The following is a 23,693-nucleotide window of genomic DNA, read 5'->3' as shown; positions in this document are numbered from 1 at the left end:
TGCCCTTGAAGTTTAGAGGAGGATCTCTGAAACCAGTCTCCAAAGTTCCCAGGTGGGAAGAGAGGGGATATATTAAATTAAAAGTCTATGGCCATCTAGAACTTCAAAATGGGACTTTATGTATAAATAGAGTCTTTGCAGATATAATTAAGTTAAGAAGAGGTCACAGTGGATTGGGAGGGTCCCTGATCTAATGACTGAGATATCCTTATAAGAAAAGGGAAATCTGGACACAGACAAATGCAGAAGAACCCATTATATAAACAGAGATTTGAGTGAAAAAAAAATGTCAAAGATTGCCAGAAAATACCAGAATTTAGGAAAAAGCAAGGAAGGATTTTTCTCTACACTGCTGGGGGAAGCATGGCTTTGTCAATCTTTCATTTTGAACTTCTAGACTGAAAAACTATGAAAGGATACACTCTGTTGTGATAAGCCACCCAGTTTGTGGTACCTTAGAAGAACAATAGAGCAGACACTGCCAAGCAGCTCATGTAACAAGGCGAGCATACAGATGTGCTGACCTCCACTGACAAGCAGATCGCACAGCAGGATTCCACTGTGTATTTCCTCAGTCTTTACATCCTTGTCCTACTAATCATTTTGTTACTACAATAATCTAATCTTGAGCTAGCCAGTGAGGGATAGAGGTGTATATAGTGGGTGGGGGGGTGGTATTTTATAGATCTCTTTTGTTGATGAAAGCAGAATTTTCTGAGACACTATATGTGGTGAGGGAGAGTCACACAAGAGACAAATCAGTTGTTTTGTTTTTGCACAGTGCGATTGAATTGAGGAGAACTTACCACTGACCTACATCCCTAGCTCTTTAAATTTTTAAATTTTGAGATAAGGTCTCCTTAAGTTGCTCAGGCTGGCCTCAAAGAAAACAATTTACATTTTCTATATATTAGGAGAAAGGTGTAGATAGAGGGAAAGGATAAATGCTATCCCCTTTTGCTCCCAGAGGTCAAGCCTAATATTTTAATCATACAAATAAAAGAGACTAAATAGAGTCTATTTCCTGACCCAGAAGGCTAAAGCTGGATGTGGAGAATAGCTTGCCCCTGTGGGAAAGTACCTTGATATATGGAGAAACAAAGGCAGATTTGGAGCTAAATTTGGAATGGGAGACAGGGATCTAAATTGTCAATGAATTACACAACTCTGGCTTTCCAGGAGCAGCCTACAAAAAGGATTGATGGGCCAAGGAAAATGAGAGTGGAGAGAACGTGAAGATGGTCTGGAAAAAAGCTTCCTGGCCAGAGCAACATGGGAGCTGGCTGGTCCTGGGGGAAATGGGTCAGTAGGAGGTGCCCATGAGAGGGTGGCTGAGGAATGCTAATGGTAGTATTTTTAACCATTTTCTGTGCTTCAAAAAATCCTTCTTAATGACCTTCACATCATCAGCAAATATCTAATAGAATCAATGTCTTACATTTGAGATGCTTTGGAAAAACTTTAAAATGGACTAAGAACTGTGTTAGATTAACAGGAATAACAGACACAGAGTTAAGACACACGTGAGATCAAAAATTCAGCATAGTTTAAGAAACTCAGAGATGGAAGCCAGCTGCAGTGGTGCGCACCTGTAATCCCAGGGGCTCTGGCTCCCAGCTCCCAAGACTGAGGAAGGAGGATCAAGAGTTCAAAGTCAGAGTCAGCAACTTAGAGAAGCAATTAGACTCTATCTCTAATAAAATATGAAATTTTTAAAAAAGGGTTGGTGATGTCGCTCAGTGATTAAGCACCCCTGAGTTCAATCCCCAGTACCAAAAAGAAAGAAACAAAGAAACTCAGAGATGTAGTAATTAAGTAATTAAGAGATAGTTAAGTTCCCTAACAATGCTTATGGGTATTGAGGGGTGGAGAAACATTGAATGTTTTCTTCTGTATGTGGGAGAGATTACTGCCCGTTCATTTGACTATTAAAGGAAAAGGTGACCCTATAGGGGCTGGGGTTGTGGCTCAGCAGCAGAGCGCTTGCTTCCCAGTATGAGGCACTGGGTTCTGGATCCTCAGCACCACATAAAAATAAATAAATAAACAAAATAAAGGTATTGTGTCCATCTACAACTAAAAAAAAAATTTTAAATGGTGATACTATAAAACTGGATGACTTGGCGTGCAGCTACGTGTGAGTTACATAATAAATTGAAGCAAATGAGCTTATTTATTGTAATTCTCTTTTAAAAGAAGTGGACTAGGGGCTGGAATGTAGTTCAGTGGTACAGTGTTTGTCTAGCATGTGTAAGGCCTTGACTTTGATCCCCAGAGCCACCAAAAAAGGGGTGGGAGGTGGACTTTTGCAAAAATTTTATAAGTAAAACTACTTGCATTTGTAAACCTAGTCAATAGCTTTTAGATATTTTGTTTAATCCTTAGACTAGCCTTGTGAAATGCACAGGTCGGGTAATATTATCCCCATACAATATATGAGGGACTAAATCTCAAAGATAAAATAGCTCCTCTAAAGTCACACAAATGATTAAGGGCCGAGCAGAGAAACCTAGCTTTCCAAATTATAATTAATTGCTTCTTCCACTACACCACTTGGCAAAGAATTTGCATTCAATCCTAGAGAACTCAAGTGGCAAAAGATTTGGATATTGGGGAATTAGCCAAATCATTTTCTTCACTTTCAGTGAATAATGGTCCTTCAAGGATTTCAAAGGAAAGAATGTTTGCTTCTTTCTCAGTTGAAAAATAGGGCTGACTTTCAAACCAGTTTGAGAATAAAAACCACTGGAGAAATATGAACCTAGACATTCCATCTCACTCCTACTCAAAACCACTGTCCATTGGTATGTAGAAGGGAAAAAAGAATAAAATTTCAGGCTCCAACAATACGCTCTGCATCCAAGGCTTCCAAATCAAAATAATGTTTCATTTCATTCATTCACAGTATTTCTGAGTACCTCCTGTGTTCAAAGCTCGGTGCTAAAGTCTGGATAGAAAGTGGTTAATATTTGGTCCTTGTGAAAAGCTCTATTGGGAAAAATAGCCATTAAGCAACTATGCACATAAATTAACATTGCAAACAGTGCTAAACTCCATAGGAGAAAAGAACAGACTAAAAGGAAAGAACTAATCTAGATTACTATGGGTAGATTATCTAAAGTCTTGAGGAAGCAATATTTGAACTGAAGCATTAAGGGTACACAGGGGTCAGCCAAGAGTAGAGGGAGTTTCAGGCAAAGGGGACAGTATATGCAAAGGCTTAGGTCACAAAACATTTCTAGCATATTAAGAAAACCAAACAATTTAGTTTGACTGGAATAAGGAAGGCAGAGGGGTTAGTTTTATTAGACGATACTGGGGGAGAAGTTGGGAACCAGGTCTTATGCCTATTGAATCAGGCAGCCATTGAAATGTTTTAAACTGCAAAGTGAAATAATGTGATGGATGTTTTCAAAAGAGTACCATGGCTGCTGTCTAAAGAACGGTTAGAAGAGGGAGAAAAAGAAAAAGTAAGAAAACTGATCCAAATGAGGGATAATGGTGAATTAGACTGAGTAGTAGCAGTGGAGATAGAAAAGCCTGGATTTAAAAAAAAATAGACAAAACAAAAAGTTGCTTCATTGAAAAAATAAATAAAATAGATAAACCCCTAGTCGGGCTAAAGAAGGAAAAAAGAAAGAAAACTCAAATTACTAAAATACGTGATGAAAAGGAAAAAATCACAACAGACATGATTAAAATGCAGAAGGTGATTAGAAACTATTTTGAACATTTATACTCCAATAAAATAGAAAACATCTGTAAGGAAAATAAAAAGAGAGACACAGAGTCAAGATGCAGAGGCAGGAAAGATGGCTGCTTAGAAATTTCGTTAGCCACCAAGTATGCCACAGTCATGAAGCTATCAGAGATCCCAATCCCAAACACAGAACCCATACAAATATCGAAGACAGCAACAAATTTCTAGAAACATATGACCTACCCAAACTGAATCATGAAGTCATACATGATTCAAACAGATCGATTTCAAGTAATGAAAGAGAAAATGTCATCAAAAGCCTGCCAGTCAAGGGGGCTCGAGTGATGGCTCAGTGGTGGAGTACTTGCCTAGCATGTGTGATGCACTGGGTTTGATTCTCAGCACCACATATAAATAATAAAATAAAGGTCCATTGACAGCTAAAAAATATTTTTTAAAAATGCCTACCAATTAGAGCAGATTATGCTAAGTGAAGCTAGCCAATTCCTAAAAAATAAATGCCAAATGTCTTCTTTGATATAAGGAGAGTAACTAAGAACAGAGTAGGGACGAAGAGCAGGAGAAGAAGATTAACATTTAACAGGGATGAGAGGTGGGAGGGAAAGGGAGAGAGAAGGGAAATTGCATGGTAATGGAAGGAGACCCTCAGGGTTATACAGTGGAGGAGGTAGAGAGAGAGGAGGGGAGGGGAGGGGACAGGTGGGGAGGGGGGAGGGTGGAGGACGGGAAAGGCAGCAGAGCACAACAGACACTAGTATGGCAATTTGTAAATCAATGGATGTGTAACTGATGTGATTCTGCAATCTGGGTATGGGGTAAAGGTGGGAGTTCATAACCCACTTGAATCAAAGTGTGGAATATGATATGTCAAGAAATTTGTAATGTTTTGAACAACCCACAATAAAAAATTTAAAAAAAAAAAAAAAAAAGAAATTTTTGGTACATCTAAAAAAAAAAAAAATAAAAAATAAAAATAAAAATGCCTATCAATCAAGAAAAATCCAGGAGCAGATGGATTCTCAGATGAGTTCTACAACACTTTCAAAGAAGAATTAACACCAATACTCCTCAAAGTATTCCATGAAATAGAAAACAATGGAACCCTTCCAAACTCGTTTTATAAGGCTAATATCCCCCTGACATCAAAATCAGACAAAGACTCATCAAGGATAGAAAACTTCAGACCAATATCCCTGATGCACATAGTTGCAAAAATTCTCAATAAAATTATGGCAGATCACATAAAAAACATGTTAAAAAGATAGTGCACCATGATCAACTGAGTTTCATCCCAAGGATGCAGGGTTGGTTCAACATATGGAAATCAATAAATGTAATTCATCATATTAATAAACTTAAAAACAAGAATCATATGATCATCTCAATAGATGCAGAAAAAGTATTTGACAAAATACAGCACCCTTCATGTTCAAAACACTAGAAAAACTAGGAACACACCTCAATATGGTGAAAGCCATATTTGCTAAACCCAAGATTAGCACAATTCTAATTGAAGAAAAACTGAAAGCCTTTCCTCTAAAAACTGGAACAAGACAAAGGTGCTCTTTTTCACCAATTTTTATTCAACATCATCCTTGAAACTCTAGCCAGAGCAATTAGACAGAAGAAAGAAATTCAAGATACACAAATAGGTGAAGAAGAACTCAAACTATCACTATTTGCCAATGACATGATTCTTTATTTAGAAGAGTCAAAAAATTCCACCACAAAACTTCTAATAAATGAATTCAGCAAAGTAGCAGGATATAAAACCAACATCCATAAATCGAATGCATAATATAATCAGTGCTAAATCCACTGAAAGCTAGGAAAACTATCCCATTCACAATAGCCTCAAAAACAAAATCTTTGGGAATCAATCTAACAAAAGAGGTGAAAGACCTCTACAATGAAAACTACAGAACACTAAAGAAAAAAATTAAAGAAGACCTTAAAAGATGGAAAGATCTCCCATGCTCCTGGATAGGCAGAATTAATATTGTCAAAATGGCCATACTACCAAAAGCCTTATACATATTTATTGCAATTCCTATTAAAATACCAATGACTTTCTTCCTAGAACCAGAAAAAGCAATCGTGAAATTCATTTGGAAAAATATAAGAGACCCAGAATAGCCAAAGCAATCCTTAGCAAGAAAAGTGAAGCAGGAGGCAGAGGCATCACAATACCAGACCTTAAACTATACTATAGAGCTACAGTAACAAATGACATTGGCATTAAAACAGACATATAGACCAATGGGACAGAATAGAAGAGACAAACCTATGCAAATACAGTTATTTCATACTAGACAAAGGTGCCAAAAACATTCACTGGAGAAAAGAGAGCCTATTCAACAAATAATGCTGGGAAAAATCACTGCATGAAAACCCACTTCAAAGTGGATCAAAGAATTAGCCATTAGAACAGAGATTCTGCTACTATTAGAAAAAAAAAAAAAAGGTTCAAATCTTCTCCATGTCAGCCTAGGATCTGACTTCCTTAGTGAGACCTCTAAAGCATAAAAAGTAAAATCAAGAATCAATAAATGGGATGGATTCAAATTAAAAAGCTTCTTCTCAGCAAAAGAAACAATATTGTGAAAAGAGAGCCTACAGATTGGAAGAAAATCTTTACCACATGCACCTCAGATAAAGCATTAATCTCTGGGATATAAAAAGAACTCAAAATCACCAAAAAAAAACAAATAACCCAATCAATAAATGGCTAAGGAACTGAACAGACACTTCACAGAATAAATATAATCCGTCAAAAAGTATATGAAAAAATGTTCAACATCTCTAGTAACTAGAAAAATGCAAATCAAAACCACTCTAAGATTTCATCTCACTCCAGTCAGAATGGCAATCATCAAGAATACAGTCAACAATAAGTGTTAGTAAGGATGTGGGAGAAAAGGTACACATTACTGGTGGACTGCAAATTGGTACAACCACTATGGAAAGCCGTATGGAGATTCCTTAGAAAACTTAGAATGAAACCACCATTTGACCCAGCTATCCAACTCCTCGGTTTATACCCAAAGGACTTTAAATCAGCATACTACAGTGATGCAGCCACATCGATGTTCATATCAGCTCAATTCATAATAGCTAAACTATGAAACCAACCTAGGTGCCCTTCAATAGATGAATAGATAAAGAAAATGTGAGATATATATATTTTTTTTCCAACGGAATATTACTCATCTTTAAAGAAAAATGAAATTATGGCAATTGCCAGTAAATGGATGGAGTTGGAGAATATCATGTTTACATAAATAAGCCAATCTCAAAAAACTACAGGCCAAATGATATGTGGATGCTAATTCACAATAAGGGGTGGGGGGCGCTAGGGAAGAAATGAGTTACATTAGACTAGGTAGAGGGGAGTGAAGTGAGCCGAGAGGATACAGGGATAGGAAGATTTCAGATGAATGAAACAGACACTATTACCTTATGTACATATATGACTGCATGATCAATGTGATTCTACAACATGTATAATCAGAAAAATGAGAAGTTATACCCCATTTATGTATGATATATTGAAGAGTATAAATGCATTCTACTGTCATGTATAACTAATTAAAACAAATTTATAAAGTAAAAAAATAAAATAAAAGCTAGTATTAGAGATATATTTAGAATTTAGAATCAAAATAAGTTTGGTGATCAACTAAAAGTTGTGGGGGTGAAAACAATGACATTAGGAATGACTAACAAGGTTTAGCTAAGTAGATAAATCTTCTAATTATTGATATGAGAAAGCTGAGAGAAGGAGTAGATTTAACTGGAAAGTAGGGAGATACAGAAAACAAGAGTTCACTCTTAAATATCTGAAGTTTGATGCACACAGAATACATTAAAAACATTCAAGTGGAGTCTGTAAAGTAAGTAGTTAGATAATGGTTCTAGAACTCAGAAGGGAAGTTTGCTCTTTGAAGAGAATAACTGACATTTACATAAAACAAAACAATGGGAATGAATATTATATATCTGTATCTACATATTCAAATTGACAGTGGAGTTAAGGGGCTTGGCAACATAGAGTAAGAGCAATACATAAATCAAAGAGAGACCCAGGCAAAGTTATAGAGAAGGGAGGGAGGTGAACCAATAAAGATAACATTTATGAAAAGTGAATGTTATTGATGTCCTTGGAAGAATTGTATTTTTTTTTCTTTCCTACAAGTCTTGGTTTCCCCTCAATTCAGACAAAAACACAAGAATAATCACTGTATTCCATTAAGAAACTAGTAGCATGGTGGGCACTATCATTACCTGATTCCACATCAAGGGAATATTTATCAATAGCCAAGTTCATGGTTTGGTAGGCAGTGGTACAGAAGTCTTCGAGAATCATGTACACAGCATTGTTGACGTTAGGAGGAACAGAATCGGCAAACTTCATTCTGCTGTTCACCACAATACTGCCATTTCTGAAGTTCAGGATTTCTAAGTTCTGGAACCCTGTGAGATTTGACTGGAGGTAGGGAACCAGCTACAATACACGAAAAGTGATAAATTTATCAACACAGCTTTGCATTTTTAAAAATACGTAGCAAAAGACAAAAACAACAAAGATGAGCCACTCTCCTTCTTTTCCTAATTGTATTCTATCTGCATTTGAACTATTAATGAACAAAGCTATAAGTTAGGAATTATTTGAGAGTCTAAACTAAGAATGTCATGAGATTTTCACAGTGATATTTGGGAACGCCATGGAATTCATAAACAGCTTTAGACATCCAGGAAGTTTATTTTGTTTCACTAAAGTTGGGCATAGATGCCCACAAAACACTAGTCTCACAGTAAGATTTTTTTCTCATGTTATTTCAGGCCTAGAAGTCAAGGAATACAATCTTCAGTATCTAAACTCTCTGCCTATCACATCACTCTCATGGCACATTTGTGTTTTCCATCTCTTGAATGCATCTGTGTTATTCTTCTATCAACCCTAGGCCATGATGCTCTCTGCGGATGACAGAAAATGAATGAACACAGCAGATCCCACTTTCCTGTGCTCAGACATGGGGTGTCAAGGGTTGGAGAGAGTCACCATGATTGTTCACTAATGCCCATGTTTCACTTTTTGAACTTACCAATTCCAAGAATCTTTGCTCCAGCGCTTTATACTCCAAAGAGTTTTTATTAAACAGATCCTCTGAAAACATCATATTAGTCACTCGGAGGCTGAAGAAAACCACCAAAGCTCCAGCAGTCGGGGTGTAACTCAAGTCATCTCCTTTTGTGGGCTGAGCCACAATAGCCATCTCTGTGGAGTTAATATTTGTAGACATTTCCATATAACCACTGACCTTGCCATTTTGCTCTTGGATTAGGTCAGGCTGATAGTAATCTGTGCCTACCCGGTCCAGTTCTAATGAAATGTCCTGTACGCCCATAATTACTTCATCCTCCAGCAGGGTGGAGCTTGTGGTTGGAGGAAATTTGGCCGACTGTGTCATGGAAGCTTTCAACCAGAATGTGTCAGGACTCTGTGGTGTACTTGCCAATGTGTCTCTGGACAATTTTTCTAGGGAAGACGTTCTTGCTCCATTTGTATCTGATTCTGGCCATACGGTCCACACAGGCTGTATATCTTGTTTTACCACTGAACTCTTGCTGTCAAACTGCTCAGGGCTAGATAAATCTGTAGTTTGCTCTATATTCTCTTTCAGGAAGGCATTTATGTGATCAGTAGAAGCAGAAATTGCTACAGATGCTTTTGTAACTGAATTATAATCAATGTCAGGTACCTCTGATGTGTGCTTGGGAAAATTCAGAGATGCAGATTGAGTTGCAGACTCTGCAAAAATGCGCACAGTAGGTCCACCAAGGGGCTCTTCCTCTGCAAAGTTTGTGGATCCATCTTCAGGCCTATGTTTTGAATGCTCAATAATTTGGTAGGTGGAATCCATTTTGTCATTCATAACTAGTTTCTCATCTATACCTTCAGTTGGCAAAAGTGAATTTTCACCTTCAAGCCATGACTTGGACAGTGGTTCAGTGTTCTTCTCCAATAAAGACTCACTCCATGGCCAAGTAATCAGATCCACCCTTTGCCCAGATCCTGAACCTAAACCACTCTCAAATATGAACTCTTTTTCCATGGATGTATCTGGAAATGAAGGGCTCACTTCTAATTGATCTTTGACTTCAGAATCCAAGGAGTCCAAGCCAAAAGGTATTTCTTTATCAAGATCTGAAGTAACAGAAGATGTCAGATATGGTGAGGATGTCAAGGACACACCAGAGTCTTCTATGGACGGTATTGTTTCTTTTGGCACATGTTGAGTGAATGAACTTGAAGGCAATGGATCAATAGAAAGAATATCTTGTGACTCTTCAACATTGGCTAATCCTAAAAATAAAGTTTTCCATTCATTAATCTACAAAGTTGCAAAAATATATTCATAGTTCTCTGCTGTTTTTCTAGTTAAGCTAGCAGGTCTATAGCTAACTTTTAAATCTAACAAATAAGAAGATACAGTAATTGTTTGTAATGTGGGGCAATCACTCATGAATATATCCTATTTCTCTAAGGATAAGATTGACTATTAAAATAATTAATCTTCAAACACTTGACTTTTTCCCATGAAAATAAAGAACTGCTAGTAGACATATTTTCAACAAAAACCAAATTCTCTAGGAACTTAGGGAGAAATTTTCTTGGAAATTGGGTTTCTCTTTGAATTCCCATTTTCTTTGTTAAAATATTTACCATCTGACTCACCTTGTGTTCAGATTCTTGCACTCATTATTTATATCTTTGTTCACATACCTCTTTCACCTGTATATACCAACCCTAAGCAACATTGATATTTTCTTTTCTCCACAATATCCAGAAGATCATTTTTATTTCTTTTTATCTTCTCAAATATTGCTCTAAGCTACTAAAATCTTTAGACTAGAATCCTATATTAGTCCTATTAGAAGCTACTAGAATAATCTTCTTGGATGCTTCTTTTTACCACTTTAATATTCAAGCAAGCAAAGTAATTCTTTAATAGTAGTGGTAACAGTAACTTAGTTAAATTATATAGTTTTCAATATGAGCTTTAACATATCTACTAAGTGATTTCTACCCTACTTTTCAAGTTCATTTTTTATTATTTACAGATGTGGACTCCCATCTAACCAATAAAATCTGTTTCCTCTCTAACACAGGTTTCCTAAGACATTTTCTCCTAAATGAATGCTACTATGCTTTTCTTTTCACCACAGTCTCTTCCTTTCTTCAAAACCCTTGCCATCTGACACATAAGGAAACATGAAGAAACAGGAAATACTAGGGGAATGAAATTGACCAAATTATTTTGTGTGCATGTATGAATATATAAAACAAATCCCACTAACGTGTAATTGTAAACACCAATACAAACTTTTAAAAATAGATAAAATTTTTAAAAAGAAGCATGAAAAGTGATTAAAGGTCCTTACCATCTTCTAATAAGTGGGATCCAGATGTCCTCTCCTCAGAAGCCACAGACAAGCCAGTGTGAAGTGCTGCTGGGGTGACAGAATGAAGAGTCAAGCTATTAACCTCTAACACTTCCGGGGAAGAACCACGGACTGCCTTCGAGGGAACGGCTAATTTAGGTGTAGACACTAAATCGCCCAAAGGACTTTCTGACCAGAATTCCCTTCCAGTGGCTGAGGGAGGACCGGAATTAAAATCAAGTGGTGAAGCATTGATGAGGATAGATTCATCTGCTGAGGGCCATTCAGCTTGAAGGGTATTGTCCTGGGGGAAGAAAAAGGCTATATCACATCATACATAAAACACACACATAAAAATAATTTTAAAGACCACCAATCTATCCAGATTCCTGGATTTTCTAGGAACAAGGAGGCAGTATAAAATTAGAGGGTAGAGAGATAAGGGCTCCAGAATAAAACACCTGATATCAAATCCCAATTCGGCCACTTACGGGTTGGAGAATCTAGAGAAAAACTATGTAACCGCTCAAAACTCACCTGTAAAAAGGACACAGATGAGAGCATCTATTTAAAAAAAACCTACATAGTGAATTTGTGGGAGAAAATACTATTTCTTTTGCTTTTAATAGTTCTTTTCTCCCCATGTTTTTAGCTTAAATGTCTTTAATTCATAGAAATTACTAATCTATAATTTGTCAGCAAAGACCTAAGCCCATTGCTCACAGTGGGAAGAAGCAATTAGCAATTTCATTCATTATTCTGAAAGACAATTATGATCCTTCATTTTTATCAGAAAAGTCACCACATTAAAGTGTGATCTATCTCAAATAAACAGCCAGGCCTATGAAATGGCATCACACCGACAAAATAACAAATTTCTCTTTCTAGTGACTTTTTAACTAATGTGGAACTGATTTCCTCTAAACATTTAGCTTCAAGAGTAGAATTAAACAGAAATACAACCCTTGACCATGTAAATATTTAATCTTATGAAGGGAAGTCTACATTAAAAAGTATCATGATGATGTTAAAGCAAAATGGACATGGCATTTGTGGGAATTGATATATTTTAATCTACAGTGGCATTAACACTGGAGTCTAATGTTGAAATAAATGAACTGTCTTAGAGAGAAGTGTACTGTATTGTAAAGAAAGAGGAAGCTGAAAGCCATCCTCAAATGACTAGATGCAACTACAAATGAGCTATAAAGAAAGATTTCAGGATAATAAATTCCCTCTTCAGGAATCCTTCATCTGAAGTGAACCTGAGGATAGTAAGACTTGGTTCCCAAGTCAGACAAATAGGTAGGATCTAATCCAGGAGGGTTATGTTTTGAATATGAGATATCCCCCAAAAGCTCACATGTGAGACAATGCAAGAAGGTGTAGAGAAGAAATGATTGGGTTATAGCCTTAACCCAATCAGTTAATTAATCTGTTGATAGGGATTAACTGAGTGATAACTAAAGTAGTAGGGTGTAGCTGGAAAAGGCAGAAATTGGGGGTGTGGCTTTGAGGTATATATTTTGTATCTAGCGGGTGAAGTCTCTCTCTCTGTTCTCTGATCATTATATTAGCTGCTTCCCTCCTCCACACTCTTCCACCATGATGTCCTGCCTCACCTTGAGCCCCGAAGAGTGGAGTCTACTATCTACAGACTGAGACCTCTGAAACTGTGTCCTCAAATAAACCTGTCCTCCTCTACGTTGTTCTGGTTGGGTCCTTTTAGTCACAGCAGTGAAAAAGTGACTAAAATGAGGAAACCACTTCCAACATTTACCTAGTAAATTTTAGTATATTAAGAATAGAGTATATTATCATCTGGAGCAGAATTCACCTTAAATAACTGCACATAGTGGAGGCAGCTTGCAAATCACTGGCCTGGATGTAGTGCTCCTATATAACTTGGCACCAAATAGACACACAGAGTTGCCTCATATTTTTGTCTATAATATCTAAGTTATCCTCTGTCCTTAAGAATAGACCTGATGGAGAGAGAAGAATTCAATTCCAGATAAATATGAAGATACAGTCTAGAATGTGAGAGAGAAAAAAAATTAAGTGAAAATAGCAATTTGTCTTTTCCAAAGGCTCAGGTGTTTTACAGGGCCATTCTATGGGTTATAAAAATCTTATGTGGGAGGAAGGGCTGAGAATGCACAAGTGTGAGCAAAACAAAGGTCAATCAATTTTTACAATTAGACTCTTAGGAATCATATAGTCCTATCATGCCTATTAAAGATTAAGAACTGAGGTTCATGGAGGTGAAATGCCCAATGTTGCAAAAAAAAAAAAAAAATCAGAACTAGAAGCTGAGCATCTGGATTTTCCTGTGATTTCCCCACTACCACAGGATATTCATTCAGAGGTCTCTTTGAATGCATATATCCAGATGGTGAAAGGATTCCCAAAGGAGAAACCAGAACAGACTTGGCTAATCAGGCATTTAGGCTTAGCATTTCCAAGACCCAGGTGAACACAGAAGTGAGGGAGACAGAGAGGCCATTTTCTAATATTTAAACATCTGCTCTATGGAATAGGTTGGCTATTTTTATATAAAGAGAAGTTCCTTTCTTCTTTCCCTACCCCCAACTATTTCTAGTTTCAAAAATTATATATATATATATTTATTTCAGGGGTAAAGTAAGAAAGCCATTTGCTTAATACCAAGTTCTTTTCTTCAGAAAAGTAGCTAGGGTGATGATGATGTCACCACATCAGGGAATTCACTTGTGTCCTCTTTTCTAAAACTACCTCTAGATATGTGTCAAAGCAACTCATGCTTCCATCTAGGTCAGGAAGATTCACATTCTTGAAAATTCCAAATATGCTTTTAAAAAAATTCCAAATGAGATATCATAAGCCATTTAGCCCATGTTTCAGGAATTGAGTTCCAACAGACAGGGCCTGATGCTAATTAGAAAAGCAGCTGAATTCTCAATAAAAAGAAGCCCTCAAAGCAGAGTATTTTAGCATCTCTAAGTAGCCATGTCTACTTCATAGCTGGGTTATAAAAATGGGTTATAAAAATCTTATGTGGGAGGAAGGGCAAGACCCTGGACCTTGTAATACATAATTTTTATAAAAAAATAAATGCTTTTTAATTTTATAAAAAGTAAAAGTAGAACAATATCTTTAATAAGACTCAAGTTACCAACAGGCAACATGAAGAATTAAAGTAAGCAGTAGGACTTTTCAAATAATGAAGGAAGATCATCTATTCCAAATAAATACTACTTTAAAAAACTGCATGTGAGGGGCTGGGGATGTGACTCAAGCGGTAGCGCACTCGCCTGGCATGCATGCAGCCCGGGTTCGATCCTCAGCACCATGTACAAACAAAGATGTTGTGTCTGCTAAAAACTAAAAAATAAACATTAAAATTTTAAAAAATAAACTGCATGGGAGCTGGGCATAGTGCCCCATGCCTGTAATCCTAGCAGATCTGGAGGCTGAGACGGGAGGATCACAAGTTCAAAGCCTTAGCAACTTAGTGAGACACTAAGCAACTCAATGAGACCCTGTTATTAAATAAAATACAAAATAGGGCTGGGGATGTGGCTCAGTGGTTGAGTGCCGCTGAGTTCAATTCCCAGCACCAAAAAAAAAAAAAAACTGCATGGGGGCTTGGGCTATAGACAGTAGCAGAGCACTTGCCTAGCACATGGGAGGCACTAGGATCAATCCTCAATATCACATAAAAATAAACAAAATAAAGGCATGCTGTCTATTTATAACTAAAATTTTTAAAAAACTGCTTGATAATGAAACTTTCTTATACATTTTCAAAGGTGAATATTATACATGCCAGGAATAGCAGCACTTCATTTATTTTTATATCGATAGATGTTCCCATAGTAACAAATTCAATTTATGAATTCTTTTTTAATTCAATGTAGTATAGTGACAAGTTTAATATTATATTGGCCAGTTTCACATCTGCTAATGCCAGCTAAAAAGGTTGCTACTACTACAGAAAGCATACTTATTGTACAACAAATGAAGATTTTCAAAGTGGGATGCCAGAAAACTGCCAAATTCAATCATGCAATATCCCTAACGCTAAAATAATTCTTAAAAATCCAATTTATTTTAAAAAACTCACTTCTGTAATATAGTAAAAATCTTGCTAAAATAAGAGGAAAGGAAGGAAGGAAGGGAGGGAGGGAGGGAGGGAGGGAGAGGGGAGGAAGGGAGAGAAGACAGACCAGACATTTCTAATTCACAATTGTTTATATCTTATTATCACTCATTAACAATCTAATGACTCAAATTCTGCATGTTCTCACTCAAATGTGGAAGCTAAACAAATTGATCTCATAGATACAGAGAGCACAATAGTAGTTACCAGAGGCTGGGAAAGGACAGGGGGCGGTAGTCAGGGGGAGAGAGGTTGATTAACAGGATCCAAGTTAAAGTCAGTTAAAGGGAACTATCTAGTCTTCTGTAGCACAGAGGTGTGATGATAGTTAACAATATGGTATACTTCAAAATACTTAGAAGACAGATACGAATATTTCTAACACATAGTAATGAAAAATCTTGAGGTGATGATATAATTCACTCTCATTTGATCACATTGCATACATATATAAAAATATCACACTGTACCCCATAACTATTTGTAATCATTACATATCAATAAAATTTTTTAAAATATTCCAATGTCTCCTAAATTGTTAATGAATGCTCTGCAGTTATCACTGTTCATTAAAGTAAGGATTTGGCTTAAATGAAAAGGGAAACACAGCAACATAAATGAGCAATAAGCCCAGTTAGTCACTACTTGCCATCATTAAAGTAGCAGCCTTTTCTGACACAAAGAAAAGTGAATTTAATAACATCAGATCTTCTTGGTTTTCAAAAGAAGCTGGAAATCTGTATTTTCATGTAAAAATCTAATTTTTAGTTGTTGGCTTATTTTTAAAACTTCATTGCAAAATGCATGTCTACAGCTAGATGTAGCCAGCTTGTCTCCAGTTAGCAATTTCTGCCTGCTATAGGAATCCTGTCTTGACATCATGATTCTAAAATATCATCACAGACGTGTGGTTACAGAAGTCCCAGTTGAACGTGATTAGAAGGAGCGAAAACAAGTGGTGCCCTCACCTCTCTTTGCCATTGCACTCTCGATGGACATCCAGGATAGCATCTGCATCAACTTGTTTGTTTAGAAGTCTGTCTACTACCAGACTGGAAAATTCTGGGAGGCAGGGCCACACCTTATTCATCTAAGTTTCCCCAGCACTTGGCACATTAAAAGTACAAAATAAATATATTTGAATGAATGAATAAACAAACACCAAATGAATGTACACTCTGATGTCAATATTCCCATCCTTTTTTTCTCCAAAATGGAACTCTGTGAAAAGGTTCTTTCCAGAGATTCCATATTTCAAAATTGAGTTCTTCTATTGCTGAGTAGAAGATTTGTCTACATAGATCAATGATCAAATGAATTGGGGGCAGATTTTCCAAATTTCCATTGCTGGCTTAATGCCAAGAAACAAGTATTTCATACAGCTGACACGAGACAAAAAGAAGTCTTAAGAGAGTAGAAGGAGTGGGGAGCATAGATGAGGAGTCCCCCTCTGGTATCTGTGATAGTAAGTGATCCCTGTAGTCATTATAGATAGGTAGGACACTGCCATTGTGGCTGCACTGTGGATGTTTTAACTGCACTCAAGGATGTTATTTTCTTCTCTACTAGATGCTTCCCTAAAAGTGAAGTGGAAATTAGAGATGTAGAGATGGAAGAGGATTTCCTCCTGGAGTTGGTAGTAAGAACAGAAAATAAAATTCATTCCATGCTGTTGATGTGCAAATGGAAGTGTTTTCAATCCAGTTGAAAAGGAAACCTGATTTATAGTCCCTGTTATTTGTCAGCTAGTTGATATTTTTACTCTTCCTTCTCTCCCTTCCACACACACTCACACACTATTCTATATGCTTTGGTGTCCAAACTTTCTGCAATACAATCCTTGAAATTAAAGTCTATATTCTGAACTTATACATCAATTTATAGTCTTATCTATAAAAGCTATGTCTGGATAACTTTGAAAACAACTCACTGGACACATATAGCTTAATTATCATCAAATAAGTATGAACCATAAATATTAAGTTTTCTACCATGTGTCGAGTTTGGCAATGTAAGACTTCATTTAACTACCATGGAAAGCTTAAATTTTCTGAACCAACACTTAGTACCCATGATTTGACAATTCTGAGTAATGTTTCAGGGATGATGCAAGAGAATATTTGCAATGGGAACAGCTTGAGAAGCTCATGATGCCAAAGTAAGCAGGTGAGGACACAAAGGAGAAAAACCTGGTCTAGGCAAGACATAGACACATACCAGAATAGATGGAGGCGTTGCCTGAAGACTTGAACTTTGGGTGTCCCAAACTAGATCTTCAGTTTGGGGAAGCAAAACTCCTCTCACTGAGAAAAGAACAATAGTAAACAGCATTTAATTGTGACACTATTTTATTTGAAGTGCAGCAACAACTAAAAACCAAGTTCTTCCTCCTTATAGTTTAGATTTTAGCAGAACAGATGAGGTAGACTCACAAAATGTTTGCAACATTGTTTAGGTATTTTACTTATATTAGCATAATCTATCTGAATTATAAGAATCTAACATAAAACAAAGATCCTTCCCATTATTATATGTAGGACCCTCATATTATTTCCTTTTCTTCCTCATGACAGCTTTCACTCTTTTTCCAGATTCCTAAGAAACAGTTATTTTCAAGCTGATTTTTTTTTCATTTTAAGAAAACTAAACCAACATTTTAATTCATTAGAACAATGTAAGAATGGTAGAAAAAGTATGAAAAATATTCCCTTTTTGCCAGAAAGAGACTTTGAAAAATGGCCTTCAAAACCAAAAAGGTTTATTATGTAATAATAATAAAAGGCAATAAAAAAGAGTAGATTGTATAATTAATTTCAACAAAGATTTACTGAATCCTTGCTAGTTACCATAGACTTTGCCAAAGTTAAAGCTATAAATATTAATAAAACTTAGTTTCTCTTTTGGAAGCACTGTTATAGAGAAAAATACAAACTGGAAATTATAAAGCAATGTGAGGGATATATATATATATATATATAATGTATGGGAACATGGACAAAGAAGAAATTGGGCTTTTTGTCTGAAGGAGAATAGGAATCATAAAAGCTAAAAAGTGGTGATTGTAAGGAGGAAGGTTTGGTGTATGCTGCTAAAATAGGAGCAGGGTCTCTTTATTCACCTGTACCCACTGGCCAGCCATAGAGGGAATCAAGCAGAGACAAAAATTCTATTTGGCTTACATATTTTCCAAAATTCTTTTCAAATGTATATATAATTTTCCCATCTTCTATGGGAAATAGAAGATCGAGGATGATCACATTCAAGTTTCCTAGAAGTATAGAACTCTGAAATTGGTTTAACAATAGAAATGTATTCTAGGAACAAAATTTTGAATAATTAAAACCTACATCTAATGAAAGACCAAGGCACTCGAATAAGTTGGTACTGTATATCTTAAACCTTTGTTGAACTTTCTTCCAAATTTTAAGAGAGTTGATGACTTTTTTTAGGACACCTTTTAGGAGGTAGTTCTACTTCCAAGCTCCACATAAGAGGAAGATCTTACAATGTTGTTTGTAGATTTAGCTTCCTAGTCAACCACTTTGCCTACTGCATCCATTAATCCTCATGGCATACTCCTACCTCATGGTTGCTGACCTTGGTATTTGCACTTAGCTCAGTCTAGGTTTCAATCCCTCTGATGTCTTTACTTCATAAGTATCTTTTCTCTGTTTCAACCCCATATCCACATTCCTGAAGTCTTCGCCCATATGCTATCCCCTTGGTTAGCCCCCAGTTTCAGATTACAAGTTTTTTTTCTATTTGATATTTCATACGACCCAAACATTCCAACAAGATTTAACAAAGAAAAAGGAGTTTATGAAAAAGGGATCCCAGGGTACCCACCCTGCTCCAAAATACAAATACTCTCTAATGTTTTAGAACTAATAACTTTATGTCACTATCACCCACTGAAGAGAAAGGTTTCTCCATCTTAAGGCTCTAAGTCCTTCATTAAAAGGACTTCCTCAGCACAGTGTGTCAAATTAAAAAAAAACATTAGTCTGGCAGCCAAAATAGTTGTAAAGCAACTTGAAGTTTTAGTCAAGCCAAGTAACTTTCTAAAAATCTTACTTGGGTACTAAGGGATCATATCACATATCACACACAGTAAATCAATGTGTTTGTCTCTGTCTCTTTCTCTCTCTCTCTCTCTCTCTCTCTCTCTCTCTCTCTCTCTCTCTCTCTCTCAAACACACACACACACACACACACACACCACACCACACCTTACAGTTTGAATCTGGAATGTTTGCAAAAAGCTCATGTGTTGAAAGTTTGGTTTCCCAATGCAGCAATGTTCAGAGGTGGAGCTTTTGGAAAGTGATCGGATCATGAGGAATCTGATCTCATCAGTGGATTAATTCACTGATGGGCTCATAACTGACTGGACTATTGGGAGGTGGTAAAAACTGTCGGAAGTGGGGCCTCATTCAAGGAAGGAAGGCACTGGGGGCACTGAAAAGGTATCTTTCATCCCCAGACTCATCTTCTCTTTGCTTCCCAGCCACCATGAAGTGAGCAGCTCTGTACCACTACACCATCTGTGCCCTGATGCTATGCCTTGCCACAGACCTAAAGCAATGGAGCTGGCTGACTATGGATCGAAACCTCTGAATCAGTGAGTCAAAATAAATCTGATCTCCTTTAAGTTGTTTTTTCTCAGGTATTTTGTCAAAGCAACAGAAAGCTCACTGATACAGTCACAAATACATTCATATAAGCCTACACCACACACACACAGTCACACACACACACACACAAATTAGTACTACCTGGAAAGAAAAGATTTTCTTTTCTCTCTAAATATTTTTTCTTCAAACCCCAATCGTCCAAATCTTGGTTCCCTAATCTATTCTATTCTCTTCTATTAATAACTATTTGTTCTTCCTATATAGACTCAACAAGACTTTCTGGTTTGTAGTGTCCATTTTTGTCTGTTTATTTACATGCACACACACACATACACACACAAAGGCTTAGGTGGTCACTGTTTGAAAGATATTAAATAAACTAAATTTGGCCTATGCAGGCTTCTGAACTCACATACCTGAGTCCTTACATACAGAGCTACAATCTAACTCAGTATACAAACAAAATGAAAACCTAACTCAGGAATTTGTTTTTGTAACATATAGCAAAGTGTCATCCAGTCACAGTGACTGAGTTTCCATCAAATCATCAAATAAGGTAAACATTGTTTTTAACCAACCCATCTATCTCTATACCTCACTTTCATTTGCCATATATCATTTCTCATTTTCTATCTATAAATGTTACCCAGCCATATGGAAACCCTGGAGTCTTACAAAATTTTACAAAGTCTTCTAGGGGCTATCTAACTGAAAAAAAAAAAACAACCACTCTTTGTTTAATTAACCTGTTAAATTTAATTTGCCTAAAGTTTTTTTTCTCTTAAAAAAGAATACAGGTTCATTTCTCTTTAAACTCTGTGGGAGATGGAGAAACTATAAAAATGCATTATTATTAATATTGCCTCTCACACAATGTATTTCTATCTTTGGCAGTTGGTATGTGCCCCATGCTGTCACTTCAGTAAACATACTCTGCCGAAGTTTTAAAAGCTAAACTACCAATGAGTGAAGAAATCATGAGAAGCAAGCATGAAGTTGCAAGTAGATTAACAGGACTTGTGTCCTGCTGAGTTAAGATGTTAAGAACTAGCAGCCCAACTCTAAGCAAGTTGTATTCCCAGGTCACCTGGGCCACTTTTAGTCCCCAAATCCAGAACAGTCACCCTCTCCTTGATGATCCTGGATCCACCTGCTTATTATGGATCAGAGCCAGCCCACCACAGCCATCTGAATTCAAACATAGTATTGAATTCTCTGGACAGCCAGGACCCAGTTCTTCTTTGACCATGATTGCCCATCAGCTATTCTGAAATGCTCCTCTCATCTACTCTCTGGCTTTTAAGCTTCAACCAGCTGAGTTTCCTCTAGAGAGTTCATCCTTGGTTTCCTTTAACCCATAGTCTGTTTCAATTCATATTTCCAAGTACTACTTTCCTTTAAAAAAAAATACTTTGCTCTAATCTCTCCAAACTATTTCTAAATGCCATGCTATTTTCCACTTTCCCCACTTTGTGACCTTCCTAGCTACAAATATTCCTCCCACCCCCGCCAAAATCCTAATTACTCTATCCAAGATTGCAGCATGACTAAAGCTCTATATGTATCAAGATAGCTCCTGTCTTATGTAGTCTAGGAAGGCTCAGAACCACATGTAATTAGGGAAATTAGTTTTTCCCAGAGCAAACTAAAATTATATACAAGGACTTCATGATGAATATCAAACTCACCATTAATAAGCTGAAGAGAATCAGGATCTGGATTCAAGGAGGAATTCCCCAGCAAAAAATTCTGGTGCAGGGTCTCAGCAATATAATCTCTGAAATTACTAATTGTATAAACAGCAGTGGGCTTATCATTCAGTTCCACAAGGCCATGGTTTTCCACCTTGTTGGAGTGGAGGCTGATTAGGTCCCATGTGGTATTGCTGATGGCCTCACCATTGAAGGTAACTGCATAATGAACGTCTAAACCACTGTGGATGAAAAGAGAACAGATTAGGTCCAGCTAAGGAAGGACAAAGAAAGGAGCTTTGAATCCTTAAAGAGCAAACATTAAAACTAAAAGGGAATCTCAAAGATATGAATCCCATCAAAACTCTGCAGACGCTGGGCAACATTTTGCCATCCATTCCTTTCCAAAGAATGGAGGTCACAGCTCTAAGAACAAAGCAAGAGTTCTAATGAAGCCACACAATCAGCTCTGAAGAATCACCTGAACCTCTTTATCCCCTAATTCTTACCCTTTATCTTCTCCTTCAAAGCCAACTAGTTTCTCTTCACTATCAGCCTTCTCTCTTCTTTCCCCATTAGCATTTCTCCTCCCTGATTTCAAAAAGTCTAAGTCCTCCCAGTAATGGTAAATCGTCTCATAAATTTTTTTTAAATTTTTTATTGTTGGTTGTTCAAAACATTACATGTTTCTGGATATATCATATTTCACACTTTGATTCAAGTGGGTTATGAACTCCCATTTTTACCCCATATACAGATTGCAGAATCACATCAGTTACACATCCATTGATTTACATATTGCCATACTAGTGTCTGTTGTGTTCTGCTGCCTTTCCTATCCTCTACTATCCCCCCTCCCCTCCCCTCCCCTTCCCTCCCCACCCCCTCTACTGTCATTCATTTCTCCCCCTTGTATTATTTTTCCCTTTCCCCTCACTTCCTCTTGTATGTACTTTTGTATAACCCTAAGGGTCTCCTTCCATTTCCATGCAATTTCCCTTCTCTCTCCCTTTCCCTCCCACCTCTCATCCCTGTTTAATGTTAATCTTCTTCTCCTGCTCTTCGTCCCTACTCTGTTCTTAGTTACTCTCCTTATACCAAAGAAGACATTTGGCATTTGTTTTTTAGGGATTGGCTAGCTTCACTTAGCATAATCTGCTCTAATGCCATCCATTTCCCTGCAAATTCTATGATTTTGTCATTTTTTAATGCAGAGTAATACTCCATTGTGTATAAATGCCACATTTTTTTTATCCATTCGTCTATTGAAGGGCATCTAGGTTGGTTCCACAGTCTTGCTATTGTGAATTGTGCTGCTATGAACATCGATGTAGCAGTGTCCCTGTAGCATGCTCTTTTTAGGTCTTTAGGGAATAGACCGAGAAGGGGAATAGCTGGGTCAAATGGTGGCTCCATTCCCAGCTTTCCAAGAAATCTCCATATTGCTTTCCAAATTGGCTGCACCAATTTGCAGTCCCACCAGCAATGTACAAGTGTACCCTTTTCCCCACATCCTTGCCAGCACTTGTTGTTGTTTGACTTCATAATGGCTGCCAATCTTACTGGAGTGAGATGGTATCTTAGGGTGGTTTTGATTTGCATTTCTCTGACTGCTAGAGATGGTGAGCATTTTTTCATGTACCTGTTGATTGACTGTATGTCCTCCTTTGAGAAGTGTCTGTTCAGGTCCTTGGCCCATTTGTTGATTGGGTTATTTGTTATCTTATTGTCTAATTTTTTGAGTTCTTTGTATACTCTGGATATTAGGGCTCTATCTGAAGTGTGAGGAGTAAAGATTTGTTCCCAGGATGTAGGCTCCCTATTTACCTCTCTTATTGTTTCTTTTGCTGAGAAAAAAACTTTTTAGTTTGAGTAAGTCCTATTTGTTGATTCTAGTTATTAACTTTTGTGCTATGGGTGTCCTATTGAGGAATTTGGAGCCCGACCCCACAGTATGTAGATCGTAGCCAACTTTTATTACAGTTGTTGAAAATTAAGTACTAAACCATAGTTAATTATTGTGCAAGAAAAAGTTTAAAACTTTAAATTAAAAAATTAAA

General features: G+C 36.9%; 1 protein-coding gene across 1 annotated transcript in view; it reads right to left on the bottom strand.

The window, feature by feature from the left end:
- Impg2 (interphotoreceptor matrix proteoglycan 2) overlaps window positions 1-23,693 on the bottom strand; it is an 89,243-nt gene that overhangs the window by 6,839 nt on the left and 58,711 nt on the right. Inside the window, exons 10-14 of the mRNA XM_071615827.1 lie at window positions 21,631-21,875; window positions 17,526-17,611; window positions 11,168-11,471; window positions 8,827-10,088; window positions 8,006-8,225 (exon numbers count right to left, since the gene is read on the bottom strand). Coding sequence (XP_071471928.1) covers window positions 8,006-8,225; window positions 8,827-10,088; window positions 11,168-11,471; window positions 17,526-17,611; window positions 21,631-21,875 — 2,117 coding nt within the window. The remainder of the gene's footprint in view (window positions 1-8,005; window positions 8,226-8,826; window positions 10,089-11,167; window positions 11,472-17,525; window positions 17,612-21,630; window positions 21,876-23,693) is intronic.

Source organism: Marmota flaviventris, chromosome 8, assembly GCF_047511675.1.
Source record: "Marmota flaviventris isolate mMarFla1 chromosome 8, mMarFla1.hap1, whole genome shotgun sequence".
Classification (NCBI taxonomy): Eukaryota; Metazoa; Chordata; class Mammalia; order Rodentia; family Sciuridae; genus Marmota; species Marmota flaviventris.
The sequence above is the reverse complement of the archived record's forward strand: the minus strand, read 5'-3'. Positions and strand labels throughout refer to the sequence as shown.